The sequence below is a fragment of the Choloepus didactylus genome, chromosome 6 (genome assembly GCF_015220235.1).
Source record: "Choloepus didactylus isolate mChoDid1 chromosome 6, mChoDid1.pri, whole genome shotgun sequence".
NCBI classification, from domain to species: domain Eukaryota; kingdom Metazoa; phylum Chordata; class Mammalia; order Pilosa; family Megalonychidae; genus Choloepus; species Choloepus didactylus.
Window position 1 is genome coordinate 139,361,958 of NC_051312.1, and position 18,422 is coordinate 139,380,379.

The 18,422-nt window shown below is 37.6% G+C and overlaps 2 protein-coding genes across 4 annotated transcripts in view; one reads left to right on the forward strand and one right to left on the reverse strand.

Annotated features, from left to right (window-relative positions):
- The window catches only part of LOC119538656 (olfactory receptor 8D4-like), a 77,192-nt gene that overhangs the window by 19,287 nt on the left and 39,483 nt on the right, over positions 1-18,422 (forward strand). The gene's annotated exons all lie outside the window — the stretch shown is intronic.
- Positions 9,917-10,846, reverse strand: LOC119537324 (olfactory receptor 148-like). The gene has a single exon (XM_037839829.1). The coding sequence runs from the start codon at positions 10,844-10,846 to the stop codon at positions 9,917-9,919; it is 930 nt and encodes a 309-aa protein (XP_037695757.1).

Below are 18,422 nucleotides of genomic sequence, written 5' to 3' on the forward strand. Positions count from 1 at the left end.
CTTTAATTCTGCTGATATATTTCTATAACACACCATTGTTGATAAGTTGAAAATAACAGTTGCCTGATCTGTATGCCTTTTTCTGTCTTTTAAAAATCCTGTGGATACTTCAAAACCCATATCTAATTGTATTCTCATCACATCTACTGTTACTACTTTATTACCCTTACCTCAGTCTTAAATGCATGAAGTTTAGTTGTTAAGCTAACTTTTTTGAACAATGACTAAATACCAAGATTTGAATGAATGAAGCATTTTATTGTCTCATTTAATCCTCACAAAGACCCTACGAGGCAGGTAATATTATTAGCCATTTTTCCTTTGAAGGAAATGTGGCTTAGCAAGGTCAAATAAGTTGCCCAAGGCCCCAAGCCAGAAAATGCAAGAGTCAGAGTTAAAAACCGTATTTATATGACTCTAGAGTGAGTTCTTTAAGGGATGGTACTTTATTTTATTCATCCTTATATCCTTATATTTCTAGCTCTGGCTCATGATACATTGAGTAGTCTTTGCTCAATGTTTATGAGATTGAATTGATCACCAAGGTCCAAACTCAATTTTCAATTTTTATGTTTAATCTAGGACCCATGTTTTTATGTTTATGTTTATCTAGGACTGGCACTGATTAAAAAAGCTAAATAAAATTAACGTTATTAAAATGTTTATGAGATTGAATTGATCACCAAGGTCCAAACTCAATTTTCAATTTTGTTTCAATATTTCATTTTGTCTTCCTGTCCATGTCTTTCCCAGGCTCTCAATCTGTTTGAAATGTTTCGTGCAGGACCAGCTTTACATAGAGCCTGGCTTAGCAGATTGATTTCAAAATTGGTATGAAGAGCTCCTGTTCCTGGTACCACTTCTACCTCTTAATTCTTGCCATAAATTTCACTTTCTGAGATTTTTCTCTGTGGCATAAGCCTTTATCCTTGTTAAAATGGAAATAAGGCAGGAAATGGTAACAGATTAACAATTTCTGAATTAATATCAAAAGAATTAGGCTATTTCCTGTGAGTGAATACCAATCACAGGCCGTGGGAATTCAGTTATATTCCAGTGGTAGCATATGGAGGGCTAACAAAAAATGGTATGCAAAATAACAGAAGGAGAAATTGGGGATTCAGAAAATGTAATTCAGTTTTTTTTAGGTTTATCTAGGACTGGCACTGGTTAAAGAAGCTAAATAAAATTAACGTTATTAACATTTGTATTTGAGAGGTCTGTAGTATTGAAAGGAAACATAGCTGAGGAGAGAAAGCAGTAGTTGTTTCTATTATTTATGCAATGCCTTATTTTAGACTGAATCCAATTTCTGTATATGTGCACAGGTAATAAATATGAATCGTGTGCTTTTCTCTTGAATATAAATGCCGAAGAATGGAAATAAAAAGCAATAGATAAATGTATATAATTTGTTTGCATTAGGGATTTAATATGTACATTTTTGGAAGGTAGGCCTGTTTAAAAATTAATTATGACTTGGTTAATATTAAACTGAGTTTGGCACCCTGATGACAGTTTTCCATAGAGATGATGGGTCTGAAATATGTGGGTTTGGGTGATAATCCAAACTGGAGAAATTACCCAAAACTGATAATAAAAGTTGATTACTGCTAAGAGGTTTGCCAACTATAAAGATAAATTATTCTGCCACCTAATATAACAGATGCAGAAACCAAGGCCAAATTTGACAAACTGTTGGGTGGCAGTGCCAGCTTTACTACTGGTCTCCTTTTCTGCTTTCAGCCTTTATTTGCTTATAGCAGCTGCTAGGATAGAAATCACTTTGTTTGGAAGATGGTCTCTCAGTTTCTTGTAGTCTTACAGCTTGACTGTCACTTTTCTTCCAGTGCTGCCTAACACACAGACATGAGGAATCACACTTCCGTCACCGAGTTCATCCTGTTGGGAATTCGTAACACTGAAGGGCTGGAGAACGTGCTTTTTTGTCCTGTTTCTGGCCTTCAACCTCATCACCTTGCTGGGGAACCTGCTCATCTTCCTCACCATTCTGGCTTCCTCTAACCTCCACACCCCCATGTATTTGACATATGTTTGACATATTTTTGACGTATTTTTCCCTTTTGTGAGTTCCCCCAAAATGATGCGTTACCTGATGGACAAAGCTGCGTCATCTCTTACCGGGGCTGCGCATCCCAGCTCTTCTTCTACCACACCCTGGGTGGCACCAAGTGCTTCCTGTACACCACGATGGCCTACGACCGCTTTGTGGCCATCTGTCGCCCTGCTGTGGTATACAATCATGGCCCACCAGGCGTGTGCTGTCCTGAACCTGAGCACCTGTCTGAGGAGCTGTCTGCTTGCATCTGTCTCACAGGCCTCATCTTTCAGTTGCCCTATTGTGGCCCCAATGAGGTGGGCAGTTTCTTCTGTGGTACCTATTACCAAGATAGGACTTGTTGCCTGATGTGCATAGCAATCAATACTGTTAAACAAGATTTTTTTAAAATTCAATATTATTGAGATACATTCACATACCATACAGTCATCCAAAGTATACAATCAGTTGTTCACAGTACCATCATAAAATTGTGCATTTATCACCCCAATCTATTTTTTGAATATTTTCCTTGTACCAGAAAAAGTGAAAATAAGAATAAAAAATAAAAGTAAAAAAGAGCAATCAAATCAACTGCCCTGTCCCACCATATTTTTCATTTAGGTTTTTGTCCCCATTTTTCTACTCATCCATCTATACACTGAAAAAGGGGAGTGTTATCCACAAGGCTTTCACAATCACACTGTCACCTTTGTAAGCTACATTGCTGTACAATCATCTTCAAGAGTCAAGACTACTGGGTTGGAGTTTGATAGTTTCAGGTATTTACTTCTGGCTATTCCAATGCATTAAAACCTAAAAAGGGTTATCTATATAGAGCATAAGAATGCCCACCAGAGTGACCTCTCGATTCCATTTGGAACCTCTCAGCCACTGAAACTTCATTTTGTTTCATTTCACATCCCTCTTTTGGTCAAGAAGATGTTCTTAATCCCACAATGTCGGGTCCAGATTCATCCCCGGGAGTCACATCCCGTGTTGCCAGGGAGATTTACACACCTGGGAGTCAGATCCCATGTAGGGGGGAGGGCAGCAAGATCACCTACCATGTTGGCTTAGCTGGAGAGAGAAGGCCACATCTGAGCAACAAAGAGGCACCCAGGGGGAGACTCTTAGGCACAGTTATAAGCTGTTTTAGCCTCTCCTTTGCAGCAGTGAGCTTCACAAGGGCAAGTCCCGTGATAGAGGACTTGCCACATCAAACCGCCAGTCCTCAATATTTGTGAAAACATCAGCAACAATCCAGGTGAGGAAGCCCAATACCTCTGCATTTTTCCCCAACTCCTCAGGGAGCCCCTGCATATATATTTTTATTTTCTGTCCAGATTACTTTGGGATGTGTTACAGCAAGATTCTGAGGGAAGAAGGAGTCTTTATTGCCCATTGTTCTGTCATTTACTTTAGCTTCCTAAATTTTGACAATAGGTGATTTGGGGCATAGGAATTAAGAGCCTTGGCTTTTTCCTTCTTCAATGAAATTATAAAGGCTCATAATTTATATATTACTATATATAATTTATATATTTTATATAATTTAATTTATATACAATATATTTATAATATTTCTGGTACAAGGAATATTAAATACAAATATAATATATTACATATATATTATATAACATTATTATATATTATATAATATATAATTATACTATATATTATAATATAATATATTATAAATATAGTGTAATATATAAATATATTTATAATACTTTGGTACAAGGAATATATATTTATAAATATATTTATATATTATAAATTTAATTTATATATCATATATACTTTATATATTATATATAATTTAATATATATAACTATATATATAATTTATATATTACTATAAAGGCTCATAATTTATATATTACTATTGTATTTCTAGATGTCCATTCTTTTATGTCTTAACTAACTCCTTTTTTCTCCAAACCTATTCTCTCTCTGACTCCTTTTTCCTTTTATTTAAAGACCCTTCCTTTCTTACCTGTACCACCTATAGTGTATTATTTTCAGGTGTTTTCTCTTTATTTGTCTTATATGCCTAAAGAACCACCTTTTTCTTTATTCTATGGCTATCCAGCTATGTTGCTTTCTTCAAAGGACTGCAGAAAGGAACACTGCTGAAAAAGCATTTGCAGAGGAGGAGGATGGCATAGTCTTGGGGGGAAATTGGGTATAGACTGCTGGAGAGAGATGGACTTACTTTTCCTTACTCTTCCTTTCTCCTCAACCTTCATATTTGATCAGGAGTCAGTTTGTGCTTAGGTCATTATTCTGTTTCTCCCCTCTGTCCCCATCTCCTTTCTCTACTCTGTAGTTTGTAGTTTTGTTTTCAATCATTCCCATATGCATTCCTTTTATTGGAAAATTTCCCCATATTTTGAGATATCTTTTGAAAATTTATTTTTAGATTATTGGTTTCTGATGTGATCATAAGTTTTGAATAACCATTTTATAGGAGAGATTATATGATCATGGCTAGTATGTCACCAGATGAGCTCAACTTTAATATAACATCAAAATAGAAACATGTTATTGGAAATATACTTCCTCTTCATAGAGTCCCAATTTTTGACTTACACTATCTTGGTTTTGATGGAGAAGATGCTAATTTTTCATACCTGAATGTAGAAAGCTTGTTATTGGTAGTATTTGGAGGGTAGCCTTTCTGAGCTCACCACCAGATCTCTTGTATATACATTCTATGTACACTATTTGCATAAAGAAAGTGGAAAAAAAAACATTAATTTTTTTGGTTAATAACAGTTTTGTGTTATTCATGTTTATGTTGCATTTCAACATATAGATGAGTTAAGTGCAATAAATGAAATTAAGCAAACTGTAAATGGTCTGTCATTTTGGTTAAAATGACATTGGAGGAGCTATATGATGTAAGCTAGATTAGCTAGTCTCACAATCTGTGAGTATCAATTTGTGAGATAAAAAGAGTCCAAGCCATTTGTCAGTCTTTTGCAGAAGTATAAAAATTTCCTATTACTTTATGGTCATTAGCCAAAGAGTTGCTGCCTTTCAAAACCAATGTTTCCTGAAGCCAAAAGCTTCCCAAAAGCCTCAACATTTCCAGGTTGTGCTCTTTTTTATAAATGATATTAAAAGTAACTGATACTGAATATGACTCCCAGGGATGAATATGGGCCTGGCATCATGGGACCGAGAGTATCTTCTTGACCAAAAGGAGGATGCAAAATGAGACAAAATAGTTTCAGTGGCTGAGAGATTTCAAATGGAGTTGAGAGGTCACTCTGGTGGACATTCTTATGCACTATATAGATAACACGTCTTAGGTTTTAATGTATTGGAATAGCTAGAAGTAAATACCTGAAACTATCAAACTCCAACCCAGCAGTCTGGACTCCTGAAGACAATTATATAATATAGATTACAAGGGGTGACGGTGTGATTGTGAAGACCTTGTGGATCATACCCCCTTTATTCAGTGTATGGATGAGTAGAAAAATGGGGATAAAAACTAAGGGACAAATGGGGTGGGATGGGGGGAAAGATTTGGGTGTTCTTTTTTCACTTTTATTTTTTATTCTTGTTCTGGTTCTTTCTGATGTAAGGAAAATGTTCAGAGATGGATTGTGGTGATGAACGCATAAGTATGTTATCATACTGTGTTCAGTTGATTGTATACCATGGATGATTGTATGGTGTGTGAATGTATTTCAATAAAACTGAATTTAATAAAAATAAAAAAGTAAAAAAAGTAACTGATACTTTTAGCAATTTGAATAAAAATTATTCTCTTTGGTATTCATGCATGAAAGGGAGATTTCACCTGGCCCTTGGTTCTCCAGAGACTTCAGCATCTGTTAACCTAGGTAATTCAGTGGCTTGACTATTTTCTCTTACTCTTACCAAGCCTCCAGTACCACCTGCTTGCACCAGCCTAAAACCTTAGGTTGATTCATTATACCATGCCTCTCATGTAGGTTAACGTCTATCACCACCATAAATGCAGGCCCTCCTCTAACTCCATCCCTAAATTCCCCATGCACCAACGACCTCCCTCCCATCCTTTCTATTCTCTTCTGCAAAACTCTTGGAATTAATTATAATAGTGGTCAGACAATCTGAAGTAAATAAAAAGCTAAGTAAAGACAAGGAAGTGCTGGCAGAAGGAGAGAAAGCGATGTGGTTAATGAGTTAGAGGTTTTAATGAAGTCATTTGTTCACTCTACAAAAATTTACCAGCAGCTACTATGCAGGCCCAAATCTGTGCTCCCAAGGAGCTTATACCCTGGTACAGGAAGAGAGAGACACTGTTCAAAAACCTATACATATAAATTATAATGATAAACTCTGTGGTAAGTGCTAGGTAGAAAAAGTTCTGTGGATTCAATATACATAAAGGGAGAATATTTGTATCCTAAATATTTCACTCATGTTTTCCCCTCATGTCAATAAATATGTATTTACATCATAATGTGTATGGCTAGGTAGTTTCCAAGGAGGTCAAGCAGGCCTTCCCTAGAAATGACAGGAGAGCTGAGATCTGAGGGGGAAGAGTGGGTGCCAAGCAAGGTGAGAAACCTTCTAGGCAGGGCAGCCACACGTGCAAAGCTCTATGGAAATATGAAAGCTTGAGGAAAGAGAGGAAAAGAACTGTGATTTCAAGGACGAGAGGCACAAAAGCCAAAGATGACCCAGAGTCCAGAAGGTCATTTTAAAGAATATGGTTTCTCGTTTAGGAGCAATGGGAACAGTAAGAGGTTTTTTAACAGCATTATGTTTGAGTGTGTGTGTGTCTGGATGAGAATATGAACACACAATTCTAGCCCTGGTGGGGAGAGAGGCAGGGGAAACACAGCACCATCAGGGAGACACAAGGAATATTGTTGGACTATAAACTTTTGAGATAATTGGTCAGAAAAAAGGAGAAATGGTAGTCACTAGGTCAGCGAAAAACTCTGAGAGTATATGTAGATTAAGGTCCTGCTTTAGCCTAACCTACATCAGAATAGATCTTCATTCTGAAGGTATACTGAGAACCAGAGTTGGATTCAAACACCAAGAGGACTAGAATTCACAGGATAGTAATAAAGTGAGAATGAAAATAAGAACAGTTGACTTTGAGGGATTAGAACATTTATTACTGATTAGTTTGAACATAATTTATATACAACATAAACAAATAAACCACACTATAGGGTTTAGAAATAATTGTGCCATTTATCCTACTAAGGAATTGCACTGGATTTTATTTTTCTTATAACTTCCTGGTTCAGATAATCTGAGTCATTTCATCCCATACTGAGATATCCTTAACTTTTTCTTGAAAATATCTATGAAAAAATAAACATTATGAACTCTTTGTAAAATAATGAAAGTAATACAGAAAGATATAGTTAAGAATATGAAAAAAAAACACTCAAAATTTGATTACACATTTTTAACCTTTGGGGAAATAGTCTTTCAATTGTTTACAAATGAGCATAGACACAAATGCTAACAGAAAATAAGATGTCAGTATCCTCAATCTTTTTTCTGTTTCCACCTACTTTGGGGTTCTATCTTTGTGGAGTTCTCAGGGCCTTTATTTCATAGACTCAGTGTTTTGGGTAAGGAGAGAACTGGAAAAGCTAGGGAGGAAAGATTAATATAAAGTAGAAAAGGCAGAGAATGACTTGTGGAAAGTCAGCAGAAGAATTACAAAAAGGGTGCTGATGAGGAAAAACTAGACTCAATGTGGACTAAGGGGAGGGATTTTGGAAGGCGAAAAGACAGGAACAAGAAATAATGTGGGATATTAAAAGGCAGATAGCTGGAGTATATTTTTAAAATGGTGTGTGACTGTATGTGTGTTTTTAAATAAAATCTTTTATCTTATTTGGGTGCTTAACAAAAGTTTTAGGTATAGGAAAGATTCAGGTATTAAAAATTATTTAACATGCCAGATAACACTGGTTTAGAAGGGCTAAAAAGAGGCTCAGGTTCATTCAAATTTTGGGTTTCATGTGTCTTCAAATTTACTCAAATGCAGAAATATACTTACATTAGGGTATGCTGTTGGTCTGTACACTAATCATTTCATTCCTGTTTCTCTTTCTGTATTAACAAATAGGTAATTTGCATGGGTAGGTGCTATTCCATTTATTCCAGATTTGATTCACAAGCATATAGTGGATGCTACTATGTCATTTTATACAACAGTGAATCAGACAAACATGATTCCTGTTCTCATGGAACTTTCATACACTAGCAAAGAAAACCATGAAACATATTATTGTAAGTATAAAGAACTTCTGTCCATAAACATCTTCTGGCTGTTCCAGGTATCATGGCAAATGGGTTTTTCTGGCAATATCTAGCATTAATGGGTAGCCAAACGATACTGGAATTGCCTAGAACTTACATATCATCTAGAACAACATTTCCAAAGTCGAGGAATAAGATTGTGTGATCTTGGTTTTGTCAGTCAGTTTAGGAGGATGCATAGAACCCTCAGGTAACATACACCATTTATCTATGCTTTAAAGGGCTCCATTTTCTTCTTTTTCCTCCATGTCTTTTGTTAAGTTGCTAATTGATTTTGTTTGAGATTTCCCCCTTTTTTTTCTATTTTATTCTCATGATTTAAATGGAGTGGAAACTTCGGGGAGTAGAGTGGAATAAAAAATACTAATGACCAAAAATGTCTTGAAATCTAAGGGCTGGTGTGCCTGTGGGATCCCCAATAAATAGCACCCCTACTTTCACACTGGATTCTGGAGAAAACGGAAAGTTAGTTATCATTTTCATTGTTTTGGGGGGCCAATTGGAAATTTAACTTGGTGGGAGAACCAAATGGGCCTTTTAACTGAACTCCATAAAGAGCCATCTTCTCTTCAAACTACAAGAGATGAGCAGGCTTTCCCACACCTTTAACTCTTCGGGCTAATTTGGACTATTGGCAACTGTGGTGCTGTAGGGAATCCATGACAGGAGGAGTTAAGGAGTTAAGAGGCCCTGGGTCTGGCCATGGCTTGATCATAAGTAGATGGCATACCTGAATGCTCTATCTCAGCACTGCTATCTGTGCCATGGGTGGTGGAATAGAATAAATGTACATAATAGTAAAGTCAATATACAAACATGACCCATGTCAGTGCTGCTTCTACCAGTTATTTATGGAATACCTTCTAGGTATCATGAACCATGCTAGGCTCCAGAGAGAGGCGATGGGTTCTGGGACCTGAGGACTGTTTGGTGTACTGCTTAATGTAATGTGTGACCTGGATGCATTATTGAAAATCTCTAATCCTCAAACTCAGTTCTTCAAACATGGACTCTAGCTTATGGGAAATGGTGCAAAGATTAAATTAGATGATGTGTGTGAAAGGTTTATCACAGTTCCTGGAAGAAATCTCATGCTATGTAAATGTTAGTTAATTCTAGTTTTGGCAGCATGCAGGAACTGAATCTTTATGGCAGAAAAGGACTTCTAAGTGGGGCCAAAAAATGAAAAGAAGGGTAATTCAGCCCAGAGAGGGCCTATTGAAGGCTGCTCCTTGCTCTGCCACAAAACTTCACTGTTCTCAACCAGGCATCATTGGATGCCTATTACAGGGATAAGATATCTGTCTTCAGTTGCTTGCTCTGCTGCTTAGATACCTTCCACAGGAGTGAGGCACTAAAAATAATATTAGTTATAGAGGTCTTTATGGAATAATGGGTAAAAGGGACACAGAAACAATGAATTTTTTATTAGGAAAATAAAATATAAAAATGTAAGAGAAAGAATTATGTCTTTATTTTTTTGTTTGTATTTTAAAGAGGAGACATTGTAGTATGATAGTAAGATATAGTATTTCAAGCATTAACTTTTAAACCCATAATTTATTTCAGGACAGTAATTATTACATTGCTGAACACCCTTTTCAGGGACCTCTTCACTTCCTTGTTCCTTAAGGAATAGATTAATGAGTTCAGCATGGGCGAGACCAGATTATTTAGTATTTGCACCATGGCACCAAGCAAGGGGTTGGGTGTGGGCTGCAGGTAGATGATGATTACAGGTCCATATGCACAGAGTATGGCAGTGAGGTGGGCACTGCAGGTGGAGAAAGCTTTCTGCCGACCCTCTGCTGAACGGATTCTCAAAATGGCAATCCCAATGCCAGTGTAGAAGACACAAATACTGAGCAACAGCATTAAAGCCAGAAGGCTAACATTCGTGGAACCGACCTTCTGGGCCAGTGAACTGTCAGTGCAAGCCAAGGGTAAGACAGCAGGAATGTCACAGAAGTAGTAGTTCACGTTATTGGGGCCACAGTAAGTTAACTGGAAGGTAAAGGAGGTCAGCGTGGTGGCGTGAAGACAACCCAGCAGCCAGGTCCCTATGACCAAGCCCACACAGACTCTGGGTATCATGATGAGCGTGTACCTCAGTGGGTGACAGATGGCAACAAAGCGATCACAAGCCATCACAGAATAGAGGCAGCCTTCCGTGGAACCAAGAAAATGATAGAAGAAGAGCTGTGCAGCACATTCCTTGTAAGAGATGGCTCGGCTCTGGCCAGAGAGGTAGAATAGCATCTTGGGACAGGTGACAGAGGGGAACAACATGTCAGAAATGGATAGGATTCCTAGGAAGAAATACATGGGGGTGTGGAGGGTGGAAGAGGAATAAATGGCTATGAGGATGAGGGAGTTGCTCAACAGGGTGAAGAAGTAGATGAATGAGAAGATGACAAAGAGCACAGTCTCCAGTCCCTCTGCCTGAGGTATTCCCAGCAGGAGGAACTCCAGCTCCGTGTGATTCCTCATGTTCTTAAAGGGTGATCTGGGTAGAGAGAGAAGTCGTGAGAATGTGGACATGGGGGCTGTGAGGCAATCATGATGGACCCAAGAAGAATACATCAACCTAAACATGATGATGACATTCTACCAAAGGGCTGGTAAAGGGAATTTTCCCTTCATATCTTGAGGATTACCTTGAGTAATATTCTTGGATATGAAGCACAATGAAATATTTACATGGTGAAATGCTAGGTTGGCCAAGAGAACAAAGATATGAATACCGAACAGGTAAATATAATCTAATTAATGTCAACAACCAATTATACAACTAAATGCCCTAAAATAGACCAACCTGGCAGCCTGATCTACAGGATTCCTTTTCAGAGCACTTCTGCAGTTACACATGTGCAGTGGAACTAGAATATTGTTATTCTGCTGCTTTCTCTGTATGTTTTCATGGTGTTGGTGACACACCAGGTGAAACACAAGTCACGTTTCTGTTGGTTCCAAAACAGTATGGGCATTATTTTCTTCCATAAAAACTGAAATCAAAGAAAAGTAATAAGAAATATGTAATGAATATACCATCTCAGACTGGGATTTTCTTCAGGGTGATTGTTTTCTCTTTTGAATTTGTTGTTTTATTTAATCTTACACCTCCAACCTCCTTCTTCACTATTTCTGGAGCTCTAGCTATGCATGTTTTTAGGTATCAGTGATACACATGGAACTGAGAATGATGAATAAAATAGTAAATTAGGGTTACACACAGAACAGAAATGCATACAACTCTCCTTAAAGACTCAAATATTCGAATCAAACTCAGACATTTGTCTAGGAAAGAGCCACTATGGCATATGAGAAACAACTTGTTTTAGAGGTTTAAAGTCCCAAGTTTTAGTGGTTTGATTCTGGTAAAGTACCTTTTATTCTCATCTGTACAATAGCAGAAAGCATTTCCTGCTCCAGGAGCCTCAACCCTAATTAGTTAAAATTAATTATTCCAACTAGGATACCTTTGAGAGTAGTCAGGGGACATTATTATAATCAAGACAGGACAACTGGCATAAAACTACATAGTTCTTAGCAAGCCACTCAATAATCTCCTTGGGTATATGTCCCTCATTTGTGTCCCACAATCTGTACTTGGCCATCCACCATTATAGTTACAGTCTTTGAAAATGCAGGATGTTCTTATAATTGTGATTCGTAAATAGTGAGTACCCAATAAATGTTTGGTTTAGATCAATGGAGATGATATATACCTCAGAATTGCTGTAAAGATTAAATAAAGTGTTTATGAAAGATGTTGAGACATAATATGATTCTGTATAATGGTTCATTATTGTAATATCTGCTGTAGGGAGCTACATGCTCAGTAATTTGGCAAGTTAAAGGTATGGAGATTATAGTTGATGTTTTAAGCCTGATTGAAATCACTAGGAGAAAGAGGGCAAAGTAAGGACAAAGGACTGAAGGAAGTATCTTTAGAAATGCGTTTTAGAAAATGGTGAAAGAGAATAAGAAGAGAACAAGGAAAATGATTTTTCATATCTACTCCGCACAAAGATTATTATTTTCTCCATGTTATAATAATATATTCTTTTCCAGGTCAGGGAACATACCCAACAAATTTTTGAATACTAACAATTTGCAAATGATAGATGCTGAATTAGTGATTAATGAAGGATTGTAAATAAATAAATGAGTGAATTCTGTATGGTGTTTTACAGAATGAATGCAAGAAAGGACTGACTCTGGAATTGTATAAATGAGAATAAAGGTATCAAAATTAATTTTGATACCTTCCAACAATACCTGCAACCCAGGTCTCCAGAATGAGTGTAAAAAGTAAAAATTGAGAAAGATGGGGATATGTTCTGAGCAAGTACATGGTCAAAAGGGTTATGACTGACTCCAGGAAAGGAAAAATTTTGTTCTACCTCCCCACCCCCCACCCCCACCTTTTATCTTCCGTTTCTTCTATGGAGTTCTGGGCTCTCCATTCCGAATGTTTCTCTTCCTTAGACTTGGGTTCTCTCACCAAGGACTACTTCTTTTCATTCATTATGTATGATATGAATGCTGCGTATCAGATGGCTGCCTTATCTGACTTCCAAGGAGTTAGCACAAGTGGACAGTTTTCTGCTTGTAGTTATGTAAATAGTCTCATATCCCTTTGGAGTCCAATCTATGATGAATCCCTGGAGTCAGGGAGGAAGAGCCCTTGAGCTTAGGGAGCAATTAAATGTCAAATGTTGAGGGAATTTAGGAGTTAGGAAATAGGACTTGGTAGTGAAGATAATCTTTAAAGGCATTGGGAATTAAAGAGCCCGTGGCTCCCTCTTGGCCACTCCTCTCCCCTTTTTTTTCTGTTTTGGGGAATCATGCAATTGACTCTTTTTCTCTACAGACCTCAGAGATTTGTCCTGGTCATTTTTTATTTTATTTTATTTTATTTTTTAGTTTCTACCTATACCGTTATCTCTTGTGATTGTGGAAGAAATTATAACCTAATGAAGAGAGTACCCACCTTGGAGCCAGAAGGTTCTTGGTGTGAAGAAAAAGCCTGTTTCTCATTAGCATATGTCATTGACAAAGGTCAGTGATCCTTTCTGAGACTTAATGTTTTAATTTGCAAAGCAGAGAAATTATTGTATTTCATAGGGTGATTTTGAGAATTAAATGAGATAATGCTTATAAACCTGGTGTATATTGTGTCCTATGATTTTTATGATTTCTTGAGATTGGATGTAACTTAATTTTCCATGTTGTGTTAGAATATCTCCCTTCTTTTTTTTTTTAATTTTCCTTTACTCTTTTTCTCCTTCCCTTCCCAATTTAAGATGAGTTTTTATTTGCATGGAAGAAATAAATTATTTGTTAGTAATTACAGAGAAGGAGATAGTGATTAACATGTCAGAATGTGAGCTCACATTTGATACTGCCTCTGATTTTTCCTCATGTAGCAATGCACTAGGGATGTGAGTTGCCATATTGGAAGGCAAGTTAATCGTTGATAACGGTTCTGATTTTTCAAATAACCCAGAAAAGTAGATGTTTATATAAGGAGTCTCAAAATTTAAATGTTCCAAATAACTTGGTAAAAAAAGTGACTCTGTTATTCATATCCTACCTGTGGAGTGTCATGTTTGAAATTCCTTTGTTCATTTATCCTTTTTCTCTCCTTAGAAGTCCATTCGGCTGTTCCATCCTCATCTCTTATCATCGGCTATTCTCATGGTCATACCTTGACATTTGCTGAAGTCTTTGTTAGCAAGAGAACATTCTTCCTCTGACCCAAGCCCCCCTCCAATTTTGTGTGATGTTAAAATCGTCAGTGATGAGCCATTCATCATGCTAGCCTCAAGTCTCTAACTCTAGTCCCCTTACCTCCACTTTATTTCAGTATCCCAACCTAGGGCCATTCCCTGGATCCTGTCCTACCCTTTTCTGCCCCACTTCTGAAATATCAAACATGAGATATGTCACTCCATTCTGCCACTAGACTTTCTTTTCTACCTCACTGAATGGAAAAATTCAAAGCAAGGACAAGAATTACTTTTTATGGTTTTTATTTGCATAGGCTTTTTGATTTTCAGAATATCTAACTCTTTTTTTCCAGAGGCTTTCTGATTACAAGGTGAACACCCTTTTTTGGTGATGTGTGTCTGTGCAGTTATATATACTTTTGCAATTCTGTGGTGGAGGAGTGCCCTAGAAACGTCTTTCATGTGGTCTGAGATGAGGAAGTGGGCAGGAGTAGAATGTCTCTTCCCCTATGGTATAATGCAAAGGGCATAACATTAGGAATCAGAGTTCTGCCAGTGGCTCCACAATGATACTTTGCGTGGCTCTGAAATGTCATTTTGCCCATATGGCTTTGGTGGCCAACACTTATAAAATGAAGAGGTTGGACAAGGTCATCTTTAAGAATCTTTAAGGATTCTTTCACATCTAAAAATTGGGCACCCTTCTAGGTCCTCTTATTTAGAAGGTGCTGGTCACGGTTTGGAATAGCATAAAAAGCATCCAGTGATCTCCTAATTTCTGATTTGGGGGGGCAATGACTTCCAGATCCAGGACGGCTCTATTTTCAATCTTGCCCTGGAAACCGGCATCGGAGTCAAGGTGAAATGCCCCATAACGGCCAGAAGATGGCACTGTTGACAGCGACAACCTAGATTTCTCTGCACTGAGGAGAAGTGGTGATAAAGATCCTGCAAGGGATAGGATAAAATGATCAGAACTGTGTGAGACAGGACTGGGACGCTCGTGGTTTTCAGATGACACTACCGTGTGTGAACGTCTTTTGAGAGAAACAGCATCAAATAGCGAGTCGATTACTGTCATTCCTACGCGTTGGTGGCGCTACATGCACTGCCCTGTGTATGCTATAGCAGAGAGACTGGATACAAGACGTAACTTAGGAAGAGAGAGAGTGTTGATGGAATATGCTTGCAAAGATCACTCGACCCTGCGTTACGTTTTCAGCACACATCCTCCTTATTCCTCTCTCAGCTACTAGAGACGGGAACTTAACGTTTTCTTCATCCTGCAAAGGGGCTTGATCAAGAAGCCCCAGACATTAATTTTAGCCTAGAAAATTGTGTGATGATAACTTGTTACAAGTTTTAGTTTCATTAAAAGGAAGTAGAATAAAGGGAATTTCCTAACTACAAGATATTTTGACTATTCCTTGATACGTGTTGAGAAAATTTGCACTAAGTCTAACTGAAAGTTCTATGATAGGGAAAGAAAGAGGGAAGCACCTGTTCTTTTGTCTTATTTAGCTCCAGAAGTAGAAACTAAACTACTTCTAGGTTTCCCACTCCCTTTCTGTTTTTCTTTCTTATGGTTTCCCTTAACCTGTATGTTTTCCTAAAACTTCCCTAATATATATCTTTCCCTCCATTCTCCGTTCTTCAAAATGCTGAATAAACATGGACGTGATAGAGGTAAGAAAGAATCTAATTTTGTTCTCTCCCATTTTAATTTCTGGTTACAAATAAAAACAGACTGTTGTATTCCTCAGAGTCCATTGGTTAAAAATTGTCTGCCCTTGTTGTTTCCCATATTTAAAGTTTTAAGATTCTCTTTTTTCCTAACTTGTTAATTTCCAGAGCGTAGCCTTGGAAAGTTTGCCTCTGTTATTAACTAATAACTTCTAAGAGAAAATGTTGACAATTATCAACTTTTAATGTTTTCTATCTTTGCTACATTTTGGGTGATTTTCCCAATTAAACATTCTGGTTCAGTAATTAGTTCTCTTTAGTCTACTATTCAGTTACCTATCATGTATTGTGTTTTCTAATTCAATAACTTTATTTTTATAAGATTTCTATTTATAAAGTTTACTTGCCCCTTTTTCAGGGTTTCCTGTTCCTGTTTTTTTTTTTTTTTTTTTTTTTTTTTCACATCCTAGATTTATTACAACTGACCTGCAGGCAAAAGGATAGAACTATTACATAAACACTTCGATTCCATGTATATATCTTAAATAGAGGAAGAATTCAAACAAGAATACAGGATAAAATATTCCAAAGCTCCAAGAGGCAGTTATGTTACTGAGCTCCATTTTTACAGACAAATAAGGCAATATCCCTGCACATTAGCTTTTTGATAATTTTTATACATTTTTCTATGGTACAAGAGAAAAATAACCAGAGCTCACAATGTACAGTTCTTACACTATTTTCACAGTTTGTGAACACTATACACCCTTTTGTTTTAATAAAGATACATTGTAATAAACTCCTTGCCCTTAAATTTATAGTTTATAATAATCTATGATTAATACACTAAAATTGCCTTTTTATGTGGTCATCCACACAATAGAACGATCAGAGTAGCTCCTGGACAGTCAGAATTGCTTTTATCTCCATTTGCATAATGGCAAAGTGACCCTGTGCTGAGCCAGATGGGGAGTTGACAACAGAGAAACAAAATTCCTCTTGAGTCCTTGGGAGCGGTGGAGGATGGCGGCTTGGTGTGGCCGAAGGAGGGCATATAACAACGCCTCCTCTCAGGACACTGGGAAGTCTAAGGTCTAGGCTGCCATGGGGGAGGAGAGAGGACAATTAGGCAAGCGGACCAAAGAGATAAATCATTTTTGAATTCTGAAATTTACAGGGATGTAACTTTAAACAGCACCATTCTCTCTTTATTGTTTTATAGTGTTTATGGCTGTCTCTCTGGGAGACACAGCAACACACGCCACAAATTGGTTCTGTAATGGCATCACCTGCATCTCAGACCAGGGCTGTTTTATACTCCAGCATGCTTGAGCCACTCACAGTGCTGCTGAACCATTAAACAAAGCCTGACGTTCAGAGCCAGGGAGGCCAGAGCAAAACCTATGGAGAACCTGGCTAATGGGTGAGTGAAGCAGAGCAAAAGACAAATTTAAATGGCCTCTTATAACTGTTCTGGGTTTAATTTGTATAGCTAGTAAGAATTTCAATACCAAGAAAGGTGACCTGCTAGAGATTCTAGCAGGTGATGAGCTTATCTAAAATTTAAAAAATGCCATTTCAGATCCTCATCTGATCAAGTGTTTCTCTAGAAAAGACACCACTTCATCACCCACATCGGCTGGGCCCCACTTTTCTCAGCCTTTTCAACATTAGAGCATAGGAGATAGTTGGGGCTAAAAATCCTTGGTAAGGAACATCCCTGGTAATTATAAAGGTTTTTGATATAGAAAAAAAGGGGAAATAGTGGTATAAGCAAAAGCTGCATAGCGGCAACAGATCACGTGGGAAGGGAAAGAGATTCAGAAACTGAAGACCTGGACCAGTGATGGCAAGAAGCAAACAACTGAGATTTGGTCTTTTGCTGCCTGTAAGAATCTTTATGTAATCAATCAAGGCACATTGGTACCAGCTACTTCTCCCTGTTAGTGAGTTATGATGGCTAAAGTTATCAGGCTTCGGATCAAGGGGAAATACATAGCTGCTACAAGTTGTTCCGGATAAGCTATTAGAATTAAAAACATCTGTAAACTTTGCCCTCTGTACTATTTCTTCTTTCAGTCCTGGTAGTCTGTGGCAGGTGGAACATCAAGTTGGCAGCACACTGAATTCTGAGAATGAGAAGAAATTCTTATGATCAGCACCTTCTTTGACAAGTGGCAGACTCCTGAGTCTTCCCAACGAAGAGTAGAAGGACTGGTAAAGGAGAAAAGAACACATTCTGTCCTGTCTCAACATTTTAATGTTCATCTCTTTGAACGCAACATGGTTTTTGGTAAAGATAAATTCATTCTAATTTAACATGATATTTCAAACAGGAAATTTGGCTGAGCACATCGATCCCCAAACATCGACTGTGACTGTAAAGCAACAGAATATCAAATCAGTAAATCTATTGCACTTGGTGAAGAAAGTAAATTCCTCCATTGTCTCCCTGCTCCAGAAGGCAACGTGTCTTCTTGCTCAAGCCCGAGTCTCTGTGTTCAGACACAGAACCTACATCGCCGCGTTCTTCCAGTATCCGCAAGTCTTGCAGAATACCGTCTGGTAGCTGCATCTCCAGGTTTTGAGTTTAGAAGTGAATTTAAGATGTGATCTAATCACAGTCAACAAATTGATCGTACTGACTT

Coding starts and splice junctions, on each gene's coding strand:
- LOC119537324 (XM_037839829.1), bottom strand. CDS start 10,846: ATGAGGAATCACACGGAGCTGGAGTTCCTCCTGCTGGGAATACCTCAG.